This window comes from Coturnix japonica, chromosome 4 (assembly GCF_001577835.2).
Source record: "Coturnix japonica isolate 7356 chromosome 4, Coturnix japonica 2.1, whole genome shotgun sequence".
Taxonomy (NCBI): Eukaryota; Metazoa; Chordata; class Aves; order Galliformes; family Phasianidae; genus Coturnix; species Coturnix japonica.
The window spans coordinates 29,170,894-29,183,735 of NC_029519.1; the positions used below are offsets into that span (position 1 = coordinate 29,170,894).

A 12,842-nucleotide genomic window follows, 5' to 3' on the forward strand; every position below is an offset into this window, starting at 1 on the left:
GAAAAGAAAAGAAAAGAAAAGAGAAAGGAGAAAAAAAAGGAAAGAAAAGGAGAAAAAAAAGGAAAAAAAAAGAAAGACATCTGGACAATTTGGAAGTCTCTGAAGAAGAAGACTGGCTACTTGAGTGAGTCAATCACACTGAAAGGATGGTTCCAGTAAAACAAGGTCCCTCATCAGTAAGGTCTTTGGCTGAGAGCTCCAAAACAGGCTGTCCCCAGAGGGAGGACCCAAAGGTGAAAGGCAAGCACCAAGACTGAAACCTAGACTGACAGAAGTTCAACAGGTTAAGGAAAATGTTTTACAATCTATGTTTCTGCTGCACACATGGCTGAGAGCACAGGGCAGCAGTGCATGCTGGCACCTTTTTAACAAGGTTTCAAAGAGCTGTAACAGTGTTCCAGACATAATGTTATTGTATAATGCACATTCATTTTATTAAATACAGATTAACATTCAATGCAGTTATCTTTTGAGATTTGCACCTGTTTACACGTACAGAAAATTACTTTCCAATACTTGCTCCTTAAGCTTTTCACTTATATTCAACACTTTCCTGGTTTTCTACACAGATGTTTTGTTTTCATTTGTTGTTTGTTTGGGTTTTTTTCCTACGCTTGTATCCTGGCCTTCAAAGACTTCAGTTGTCATTCTGAATCTTCATAATCTAGTCTCTGGTTTCGATGTTTAGAGATTTTTTCCCCCCGTTTTGGAGATTCAAAATTTCTCAGGGTTTGAACAAACCTATTTTGCTATGCACAGAATAGCAATGGACCTACTGTATCTGCAAAGCCTGGGAGCAGCATGTTATATACTAGTTATTTGCGAACATGCTGAAACCCAGCCCAACACATTCTGAATGCAGTACATACATTGCAGACCTTACGAGTCCCAGAGGCAGACTTTCTGCACATATTTCTGTCCAGGGAATCGTAGCCAAAACACAGCAAGTCAAAACATAAAACTTTCAACTGGCAAGAGAGAGAGAGAGGTACATTCATACCTTTCACATAAAAGGAAAAAACACATTTCAAGGCAAATGTAAGAAGAGATTTAGATCTCTTCTTTTAGAGCTCATTTGATTCCAGAAACATTTTGTTTCAGAAGCATTCTCTTAATTGCCTGATAAAAATAAAAACAACAACACCACACAGAAAAACAACCGCGGGAAGACAAGAGGACAAATTTCACACTGGAGTACCCTTCGGTATCTTAATAAACTGTCTGAAAGTGAGTAATAAGTGTTGTGAGTAAAACTATGCTTTACAAAGGCTATAAGATGATATTTTCCACCAAGAAAGCAGAAAACAGCAATTTTGTGATTCCACAAATTCCAAGCAGTTCTTACCATCCTTAATATTATTTTATTTACTCTAACACTCCATGTATCATGGTACCCCACAGACATCCTTACTTGCTGAAACCAGTTCTGTCCTACATACAAACACCTTGTCATCTTTCATTGAGTATTTGTAGGAGACAATTTAAGAATTCAACTATTGTTACATAGTTCTGTTAAAAGTCTAAATTAGCATCTTTCAGCTATTTCCATTTTTTAAATTATAAGGTTTCAGCTTTTGGAGTTCTTAAAAAATCACAGTGTTATGAAAAAGTAGAGATGCTTTCAAGTAAGTGTTAGTGTATGTGCAAGAAGAATAACGTGTGACCTGTATAAAGGAGATAAAAAGAGTAGTTTCGGAATGCAGTTCATGTTGTAGGGGAGATAATAGCTTCCTTTTAGTGAATGCTGAAAAGCCACAAAGCAATGCAATGACCAATTCAGCAGTAACTTTAAAAATTCCTATAAACTGGAATGGAGGAAAATGGAGCCAGATAAAAGGTTCTCCTCTTCCCCATAATGAAAGTTACGTTCCCACTTTTTTAAAAAACAACTCTGCTATGAGTCATGAAAAAAATGAAGTAACAATTACTTAGATATTTTCTGCTAACCAAAACCACACTTTTCAGTCTTTAAGGGATCATTTGTCCCTGAGACAACCACTCTCCTACGACTAGACTATAAGTTATTGATGTTGTTTATGGAGGCGGGGAGTGATTCCATCTGTCTGTGATGGGCACTGTAGGTTTTTAAAAGAAAATAGTCAATTCCAAACACTCTACTGATAGAACGCTCTCTGAATGCTTGACCTAAACAAACTGGCTACTAGGTAGCTGCTACTCAGTAACTGATTTGTTCATGATAATCATCTTACCCAGATGAACCTTACATTGCGGTTTACATGTGTGTGGGATCTCTACGTTATCTATGCTAATAAAACATTAATCAAGGGCCAAATTTATAGCAGGCACTTTATAAGTAAGGTCAGCACAGGTCAGCCTCACATAATAGGAAACAACTACAGGCTAGATCTTAACACTGTAACTGAACACCCTTGTTACTTTACCTTGGCCCTTGGGATCAAGACTAGTAGCAAAATGTTTTTTCTGCCTCAAAATGGTGCTTCCCTTACCGTAAAGTGAAATGCAGCCATTAAAATGCTCATTACTTCTAGAAATCTGGAGAACATTTATGCAGTTTAAAAGAAAAAAATCTTAAATAGACACTTCCACAATGATAAGACGTTTACAGAGCATTTTAATCTATGTGATAAATTATTCTATATTTTTAGCTCAGTAGCTGCCCTAATTCTATAAAATCAATTTTCTGTTGAGATTATTACCAGTTTAAGTTGCTCACCAACAGAATATTGCTTCAGAAAATAATATTTCTTTAATTTCTTACAATACTCCTTCCCTAACTCATTAAGATATCCTTTCAAAAGCATAAATATTGTCCTCAGTCTGACTCACGATGTATTCCTAATGAAGAAAATATTTATGGCTCTGAATAGTCACTACAAGTTTAACAGCATGGCCCTAACAACTGCTCTGTCATTTTCTTTAAGTCTCAGTAACATACATATCTAGTTACTGACAGAACATGAAGGCTAATTGGGAATATTAGCACAATTTCTGTAATTTAAAGGGATAATTTTCCTTTCCATTTTATGAAGTAGAGAGAAAATTAATGAGGAAAATGGTATCTAATTCTTCAGAGAAAGGCATATCTAACACTTCCTAACTATAATACCTTCCAAGTATCAATTCCCTTCCTCAAGAGATTAGTCAAATACAAATTATAGTTTCAGCGTTAAACAGCACACAAGCAAATGAAGAAAGAAAATTCATGACCCTGATAAGTGTCTATTTAATGAAGCCAGAGCATTCAGATTCTGTAAAATCTCTTATTTGTTATTAGAAATAAGCAGAACTGTTAAAGAATATGAATTTATGCTTTTGAAACTCAAGAAATTCTAACACAACAAGCAAAAAAAAAAAAAAAAAACAGGAGAAGTAAAATTCTAGAAGAGTATTTCAAAGTCATTTAAGGTCCCTAAAGTTCCCAAGTGCTAATTTTGCTATTTTGACTTACCTTCCTTCATTGACAAGTTCTATAAAGGCAAGGCCAGCATTCTTTTGTATGGAGTTCTGCCACTCCTGAGAAAGAGAAAACAGGAAAAAAACAGTTGTAAAAATGAGACCAACAAAAACCATTCAGGGTTAAAAAGTCATACACCTTCTTTTAAATTCTGATGAATGATACCACTAACAATCATAAAAACATTAATTGTGCGAGCAAGGACAAAGATCTGTCATCCATTCCAAGGTACATTCTGTGGAGGGTAGAAGAAAACACAAAAACATCCCACAGATAACTCTATTGTTCACTGTTGTGTGCTAATTCTCAACCTCCTCTGGCTCACTGATGCTCTTTGCCTTGGTGGGACTCGGTAAAGCTAATATAACCTTTCAAATAAATTTAGAGCTTATTCTTCAGACACAGATTGCTTAAATAGTAATTATATATACAGATAACAGCCTTCTCACCTTAATATCATCTCTTCCACTGCAAAGATCAGGTTTACCAAATAATACATCATCAATGCTCAATATATATTAAATTAAATTAAAGATTAACACACAGAATTAATTCTAGCAGCACAGAGGCAGGCAGCACACATTTCTTACATTCAAGAGAACCCTGAACTATAGCAAAATTCCACATTCCCTTCAGGAGTACATGCAGGTTTTGCCTGATTCCCAGAAAAGACATTTTGAGAAGTAACCAATCAATATGACCCTATAGCAGGGCTTCCTTCCCATTTTGAAAGCTGACAAAGAAGCAGAATTTGTCAGCAAAAACAAAACAAAGACTTTGAATCCTATACTCAATAGCAACAAATTGACAGAAATTTTAAAAAACAAAACAAAACAAAGAAACAAAAAACAAATGTGCAAGACATTTTGGAGGAAAAAAATAAAATAAGGATTTGGAAAGAAGACAATACAGCTCTTCATTTAAATCAGATGTAACCATTTTAACTAAGTTTGTTCTAAACTTCTCCACCAACAGACAGCCATGCAGACAGATAATTTAGTATCATAAGCACTTTCACATCGGCTTTCTTGATCTTCCAGCTATATTCTAAAAAACAGCAATCCTAGCAACCATTTCTTTCAGAAAGCTTATCAATTCTAAAAGACAGAAAGCACAAAGCTGCAGATAGAACTTAAATCAATTTCAGATTTCTAAATACAGAAGTATTCAGTAGTCACTGTATCACCAGAGAAGGTTTTTAACTTCTCCGATTTGCAAAGTGGTACTACCTCTCTAAGTTAGTGGAATGAAGGTTTGATCAGACATTCACAAAAGCCAACAGAAAGATGAAAAGTTTGAAACGTTTCAGTATTCGACTAATTTCCTATTTTTCAATCATTTTTCATGTGCGACACAGTATTGCAGTGTTGAAGCAGTCAGAATTAAGAGAAGAATAATTGGAATTTGTGAGGTACTACTCCTCATGAATAATAAAGGATTACATTACTTTTTATATAACTAGTTTATATGCATTGCTAGTCAAGAAATGTTCTAAATGTCAGCTAGACTCCATTTACATACTATCACATTGATTTTTTATTTTCTTTTTTAAATAATACCCCCAGTGGTATCATCAGTTCTTCCTGCTACATGTTTTTAATGATATTTCTCCCATCATCTTTCTTCCAGTTCTCTCTCACTGCCTTCTCATTGTTACCATTAGAAGACTTCAAGTTAGTGGAAAAGCTGTTTGAAATAGCCTTAAGGAATATTTATTTCACTTCAAAAAAAGCCCTTTAGGTGTTAATATTCTAAATAAAATAATTTGCAGAACTAATACCATTAAAAGGCTCTTTTAATATAATAACAAATTGTAAATATTTAGCTTTGTACTAGGATTGTTAAAATGATTCTGTTAGTCAAAATGTGTGAAAAGCAAAAAAAAAAAAAAAAAAAAAAGTTCTTTCTATGACACTGCCCATCTGTTGCTCTATGTTAGTAATATCTCTCTCTCATTAACAGAGCTCACTACAACACTTGAAAATTTAATTGGTGAAGATGGAGGTTGCCAAAAGTGAAAAGAAGTGGTATTTATCATGATACTTTTCAGCATTTTTCTCTACATCAGACATCATCAAAAGCGGCGTTAGTCTAAACAATTTCATAAATCCCAGCTGAACACACCCTAAAGCTAGTTTTGATAGTTGAAAGAAAAGACTAATGGTCATCATATTTCATGATCCCTTCAATATTTCCCCACAGTATATGTTCTCTCGAACAATTACACTCCATATGCATATTGCATTATTATATCAACATCTTAGTTATCCATCTCCCAAAGGTATTAGGGAAAAAACACGTTAAAAGCCTCAAACTCAACCACTAATGCAACTAAATAACTACAAAACACATTTCAGCACTTTCCTAAGGAAGGACTGTAAGAGAAGATCAACAAAGTCAATAATTTCATACCTGTTCTAAGCTGTACTTAATTGACCATCATTTCCTATGGCTATAAATGTTTAGTAACTGAAAGACATAATCTACTTCTAATGCTTTTGGTCATTGTACAATGAGAATAGTGAAGCAGGAAAAAAAAAAAAAAAATAGAAGCACTAAGCACAAATAGCTACAGTGAAAAGCAACCATTTCAAGAAGACAAATAAGAAATCACATTTTACTCAAATACCATGTCTGATGTGGAAACTTCTTAGCTCATTATTTTTTCACCTACTTCCTTAATGGAATCTGTAAACACTGATAAGTACTCAAGACAAAATGCATGTACTATATCCTTTCCTGAAATGATATGTAGAACATAATCTGAATTGTAGTTTTGTATAGAACAGTATATTACACTTCCCGTAGCTACTGCACAACTCTCTCATAAGCAAAATCATATCCCATTCCTTTATAGCAAAAAATTTATATCATCACCAAGTTTCATTAACACATTATGAGCACACAGAGATCATCAGTTGAAAACATGAAGTAGCACTGGTATTAAAACCACCCCTTCAGAAAATAATCTTCAAGGTTTATATTTTAACCAACTATCATTCCATTTGAGTTAGATATTTCCGTGTTGTTGTTTTTTTAAATCTACTTTACAGCTTTCTTTTTTAATTAATCTTAACTAATGATCAGTCATTTGACACTAAAATTAACATAAATCACCACCACATTTCCTTTGTCTGGAAAATACATGTAGACAGAAAACCACAGCAAGCATTAGACTACAACCAGCAGTGAGATTATTCTAGCAAAACAATCTTTAGTAACTGTGTTCCATTTTATTTCAGCTAGATCTACACATGTAGTTATTCTGCCTTCAAATACATTTAGAAGACTTTTATACTACTTTCTCCTCTTTTTTTCTTAAAAAGAAGCTGTGTCTCTCATTCTATGGCAACATTTGATAAATACTGAAGATCTTTAAAGTCTGCATTGAACTTGGATTTTCAGGTGTCAACTCAATCGATTAGTCATTTCTTCCATTTGTAGTTGGCTCCCTGCATGTTCTGAATGGTTGAGGAGCTCATTATTTATCCTGGACCATCTAAAAGCTTTTTCTACAAGCATCAGCTAGTAGAAGCCAGCTCGAGAACAAACTGAGGTAATTCTTCTCACAGTGCATTACACACCAGTGGAACCCACTGTTAAATAACGCTGCACTGATTAAATGTAGGATAAAGAGGAGACTGTACAAGGGTATGCAAGGAAAATTCAGATCAGATAATACCCCACGTTGACATTAGCTGGAAAGAGGAAGAAAACTCATGGAGGAGGAGGAGAAGCATCATATATGCTTGACCTATTTTATTCTTCTTGAGCATCTCTTTGCATCCACAGTTAGAGGTAAAACAGTAAGCAAGGTAGACCCCTTAACTAACGCAATATGGTCATTTCCAAATTTAATCTCTTAAATACCAGAAATTATTTATTTTCAAAAATATTTGGATGGGTTGCAATTTTGAGTGCTTGCATGTACACAGCAAATGTACAATTCGTCCTCATCTGTACACTTCTAGGAAAGAAACAGAACCATATTTCAAAGAATTAACCAAAAATACACATTCTTCAAGCTATATGAAAATATTTGTGAGCCCAATCCATGTATTGATCTCACTGTTAGACAAATACGCATCCCAAAAACATTCCCAAAAGCACCAACAGATCAAAAACACACCATTTTCAACAAATAGTTCTGTCATCGTTATTTACAAGTCATCTTTTTATGTTTATATGTATACATACACACTCACACATCTTCCTTACATAACTTCTCAGAAACCTAAAAAAAATTTCCTAACAAAATGAACATATTAACAATCATGTGTCATGTTTGAAATGCACACTCAAATGCAAGAGAAGGCAGACAGTCAATTGTTTCATAATCCACACTTCCCATAAATCTGCTAGTTTTAAAATTTATTTTGATTCTTAAACAAATGAGAAGGATGGCTTCGGTAGTGACAACTATTAACGGAGCACTAAGGAGTCGGGTGGGAAAACGTGTTAACATATGACTAAGAGACATATTATATCCTAGACTAAAGGTCAAATCTGCATGAAAAACTTGTTCATAGAGATATTCTAATCTTTAAGTGTCTAAAGTAAACTATCAAGAACTTTTCAGCAGTGTTTGTACTTGGTGTCACCACTCTCTCAGCACCACATCCACTACAGGCATGAATGAACTCAGCAATAAAGAATACATAGCAAAATCTAGATTATATCTCAGCTGTGTTTTTCATAATTAAAAAAAGCTAGCCTGCACATTAAGCAGAATATCTGACATCTGAAAACACAACTTGTAGAGAGTTTGCTTAACATTTTTAAATCTACAAATATACAATTAAAAATGAAAAATAGTATGGAATTAGGGAAAACATAACTAAAAATTCCATGCAATATTTTAATATTGAATGAACACCTACTAAGTAGAGTATAAAACAGCAAAATTTTGCAGGTTTGAGACATTTTAAATGTAAGAGCAACCAGAAAATGTATTTGAAGACAATTATTTAGAACAGTCATACCTGAAAGAGGAATTAACCAAAAAGAAAAAATAGTAATGTAAGAACTATCTGAAACTGACTGAGAAAAAAATATATACATCGGTAATTATATACATGCACCCTCTGTAGATAAACACATCACTGTTGCTGAATCTTGACATTTACAGAGAAAAGCAGTAGTCTGCAAAAATATTTAGTGATGTTTTGTCAGGGGAAAACTTATCAAAGAGCTTTGAATTTACCAAAATTTAAACATCTCACGTATGAAAGCTGTAACGTGGCATCAGCATAACAAGTCAAGAAATCTGATTAATCAATACAGAGGTTTTGATCGCAATAAGGATGATAAAAGTTGCTCTAACCCTAGCCAGCTACAAGCTTTCAACTGATGATCATCATTATGCCTCTATCAGGGCTCCACATACTCAGGCTGAACAAATGCGTCCTATTAGTATATGGTCTGTCTGTTTGGCAACTCCAGTCTGAAGACAAATGGCAGCTGCTGCCCTTCGAGGTCTGAAGTCAAGTCCTCAGGGAGTCTAAAAGCCCAACTGGAAAAATCAAGGCCTGTTCATTAGAGTCTGCTCCAGGGGAAACTTGCTAGGCTGCCATCAGAACTATATAAAAGAGCTAATTATTTTTATAAGACTTTTAAACTATCAAACACACTCTGTTACAATAACAAGTATTTACTGCTGGCATTCCATTAAAAAAAAAAAAAAAAAAGGTTGCTTTTTGTTAAAAAAAATAAGCTAGTGAAGTCTTTGGATTAAAAAAATTAATGAGTCTTCTAGGAGAAAGTTGCATAAAAATCAACTAGATGAGACAGTTTCTCAAGGGGAGACATAATATCAAGGATTTAAGTGTGGGGAAATATTCCAAAATACACTCAAATCTTGCTAATGAATGCTAAAGGTGAGTTGAGATTGCCTGTGTGACTCTCTGTCCCTGGAAAGAACAAGAAATTGAAGAACAGTGAGATTGCTCCTGCAAAACTGATTGAAAAGGACCTGTAAGTTGTATTTACTTGCTTTAAATCTGTGCTGTTAACTAACAAACTGAAAATGCAGAAGTACAGAAATGTATTGATAGGTCTGTTAAAAAGATAAAGGGTTCAGCTGGTATCAAATGCTGAGACTGAACCAAAGAGCTGAAAACTCAAAGTGAGTTGTGCCAGCACTTTATTCTTGATAAAACACTGAAATAAAGGTTTTTTATAACAATAGTTACTTTTATAAAACATACTCTATGGAATTGTTAGAACATTTTTCAAGTAATTCATAACCACAAAGTCATTAACTATTTTAAGCATTAAACTGAATCAAAGTACCTTATACTGCAACATTTTTCCAGCTGCGCAGCATGACAACAACGTATTGAACTCTAACAGTATAACAGATCACTGCTACAGAGTATTTATTACATGGTATTTATTGCAAATCTTTTAAAAGTGTTATATGAAATTCATTAGTGTTCCTTAATCAATTCTTGGATCAACATGCACATTAGCTTCCGACAGCCTAATTCAAAAAAGCAATTACAACCCCAGTCCTTATGTAAGAGGATGACAGAAAGAAACTATGTTGAACCAGTTAAAAAGAATGAAAACGTAAAGAAAACAGATTAGGAATGATTTATACCAATGCCTAGTGCTGAAGTTAATTACAACTAACCCAATAAAATAGTTCCTTTATTATTGTACAGCAAGTAATAAACTGAGACACAGAAAGCAGAACTCTTAGCTGACTTTTGCATGTTCAATTCAATAGCACACTGCACTAAGAATTAAAGAAGTAGTAAACAAGCCATACAGAAACAGCAGTTATTTAACTAAAAGCAGAAGACTCCCCTGCTGTTTAACCACTTGGGACATTCCATGTAAACAGAGCTTCCTACAAACTGGTATTATGTTGTTACTGGTAAATGCCTGAAATTACCTTATAATGAGAGTTTAATTTCAATACCTAAAGTTTGAGTTCACATCACAGAAAGTTTTTATAGATTCTGAAAACAAATTATACACATACAGAGCTGGATTAGTTTGCATACTTGTGTGCCATGCTGTTCAGTGAAATACTGAATAAAAAACCGTCAGCTTGTCAGACAATATCCTCTAAGCTACAAGATTACTTTAGAACTGACAACTGCTGCCTTCTCTGCAAACTATAGAAATCTATATTAAAAGCAGAGTTATACCACATAAAATACTAAAGTACACACAATCTTTTACAAATTACATACAGCCATAAAATCTTGGTGTAAGTTGCTGTTGTCATCATTTATGGTGATATCGAATATTCTTAAAGAGGAATTTTAATAATAAAAGACCTTAACTTACTTAATCAAAAAACTCATTAAAAATTATTAAGACATAACTGCACAATCTGAATGCTACCAGTAAAACACATCACAGCACAGAGCCTGCATACTACCAAAACTCATGGAATTAATTTTTGTATCTGGTTTCAAAAAGATACGAGCACATACATGAAAAAAGAAAAAAAATTATTACATGCCATTTGTCACCATCTAACTCATGACTTCATGAGTAAAATTAAATCCCTAGAACTCATATTGCACTACATGGGACAGATATGACTCTGCTAAACTCCAGATCTTCTACATCCTCTACTAGAGCAAGAAACTGTAGAATAAAGAAAAATCAAGTGAGCGGACCACTGATTTCAGGTCCACATTTCTAATGGAGGAAGCAATTTCCTTGGGCAGCCTATCCCTTTCTCTCTCATGAGCAGGCTGTTGCCATGACTTCATGAAACGACATTAGGGGTCAGGTTTAAGTTCATGTAGCTGCAAACCTTTTCCTCTGTAGTTTCCTCCTCGGGTTCTGTAACCAGCTATTTTCAATGCAAAGATGAAAGGCAGGAGCTTATAGAAAAATAGGACAGAGATCTTAGACATTAATTAAGAAACTGAAGTACCAATCTTCCACAAAGAAAAGCAGAAATGGAAAGCAAGAAACTAAGTCATATGAAACAAGTCAGAAAAACAGAAGTGACAAAAAGGGACAACACAAGAGGAACACACAGAAGTGATATGAGCTTATTGTTTTCAAAATTATTAAACACATATACTCACATACAGGGAAGAAAAATGAGCTTGCACTCCCACCATTACACTCTGCTTCCATACTACATTGCCTGTCTTCTACATTCAGACTTGCTCCTTATTCACTGTATTCACTATTACGTTATACCCAGCAAATCCTCCCATGCACATACAAAGTAATTTGCTCAAAAATAAAAATACTACCATTTATATTGAGGTAGAAATAAAAATAAGTGTCTTTAAGCAAGTACTCAGACAGCAGTGTACAGACAGAGTACAGCTCATTCTTCCGAATCAGACTTGGCTCCAAAGTAGGGCCTAACACCTAAAATGTGCACCTCTATCATTTTCATGGCTGCGTTATCCAAATTACAAGCTTTTTCACTTGACAAAAATCTCTTAAAATATTTGCATAAAGACAAGTGAATCATCAGCCCATCTGATGATTTTTCCAGTTGCTGAGAGACATAAAAAGGCACAAACAAGTTGTAAATAAGCCTCAAGTTTAAACTGTAACCGCACACCACCACAATGCAAAGCTCCTCCTGCCACAACTTTCAGCTCCACAGATCTTTCTTAAACTCCTGCTTGGCAACAGGGAGATTGAAATGATTTGGCTTGTTAGCATGAACAAAAAACGTTCATGTATGTGTAATTAGTATGAAGTTTAAAAGACAAGCACTGCCACTCTGAACTTTCCACAGTCTCACCCCCTACCCTCCACCAAACCTCTTTCCATGGTCTCAAATTAAACAGACTAGCTGTAAAACAGTGGGGTGTCAAATTAAGGCACGCTTTATTTTCAGAGGTCTCCACACTTCGCGGCTGACTTCCTGTCAGGAAGAATTCTATTTCAGTGCAGAGCCCCATCAGCAGGGAGCTCGCAGAATTAAGTGCCAGTTGATATTACTTTGTTTTGCATTTACCACCCATGAGAATATTGTTCAAAGATCTAGTTATAAAGTCAGCATGGTATCATCCTTCTGACTAGACTGCCAAGCCACAGGGTGTGCTCTCGCTGCACAAAACTCACCTTAAATGGTGGTGTTTTTTTAAGTCCTAGTGTGCTGGTGAAGCAACAGGATGCCTTTTTTCTTCAGAAAAGTCTCACTTCTGTAGCTAAATTATGTTCTTGTTAACATCTGCAGCATCTGCAGTGTACATTCGTGGATGTGAAATTGACCTGTAACCCACCAGACTCCCAAAATTCACATTTAAGTTATACAGTCTGCTCTCTTCCCTGAACATGAAAAAAAATTATACATTAATCATACAGACTCTCAGCACAGTTTTAAATTCTACAGGCTAATATTTTTAGCTGGAGCGGACTCATTTCCCATTCAACTGCTACCAACACCACCATGTCCTGAATTCCTGAC

The 12,842-nt window shown here is 34.8% G+C and overlaps 1 protein-coding gene across 1 annotated transcript in view; it reads right to left on the reverse strand.

Annotated features, from left to right (window-relative positions):
• The window catches only part of LRBA (LPS responsive beige-like anchor protein), a 346,581-nt gene that overhangs the window by 236,869 nt on the left and 96,870 nt on the right, over window positions 1-12,842 (reverse strand). The window contains exon 36 of the mRNA XM_015861117.2: window positions 3,431-3,495. Coding sequence (XP_015716603.1) covers window positions 3,431-3,495 — 65 coding nt within the window. The remainder of the gene's footprint in view (window positions 1-3,430; window positions 3,496-12,842) is intronic.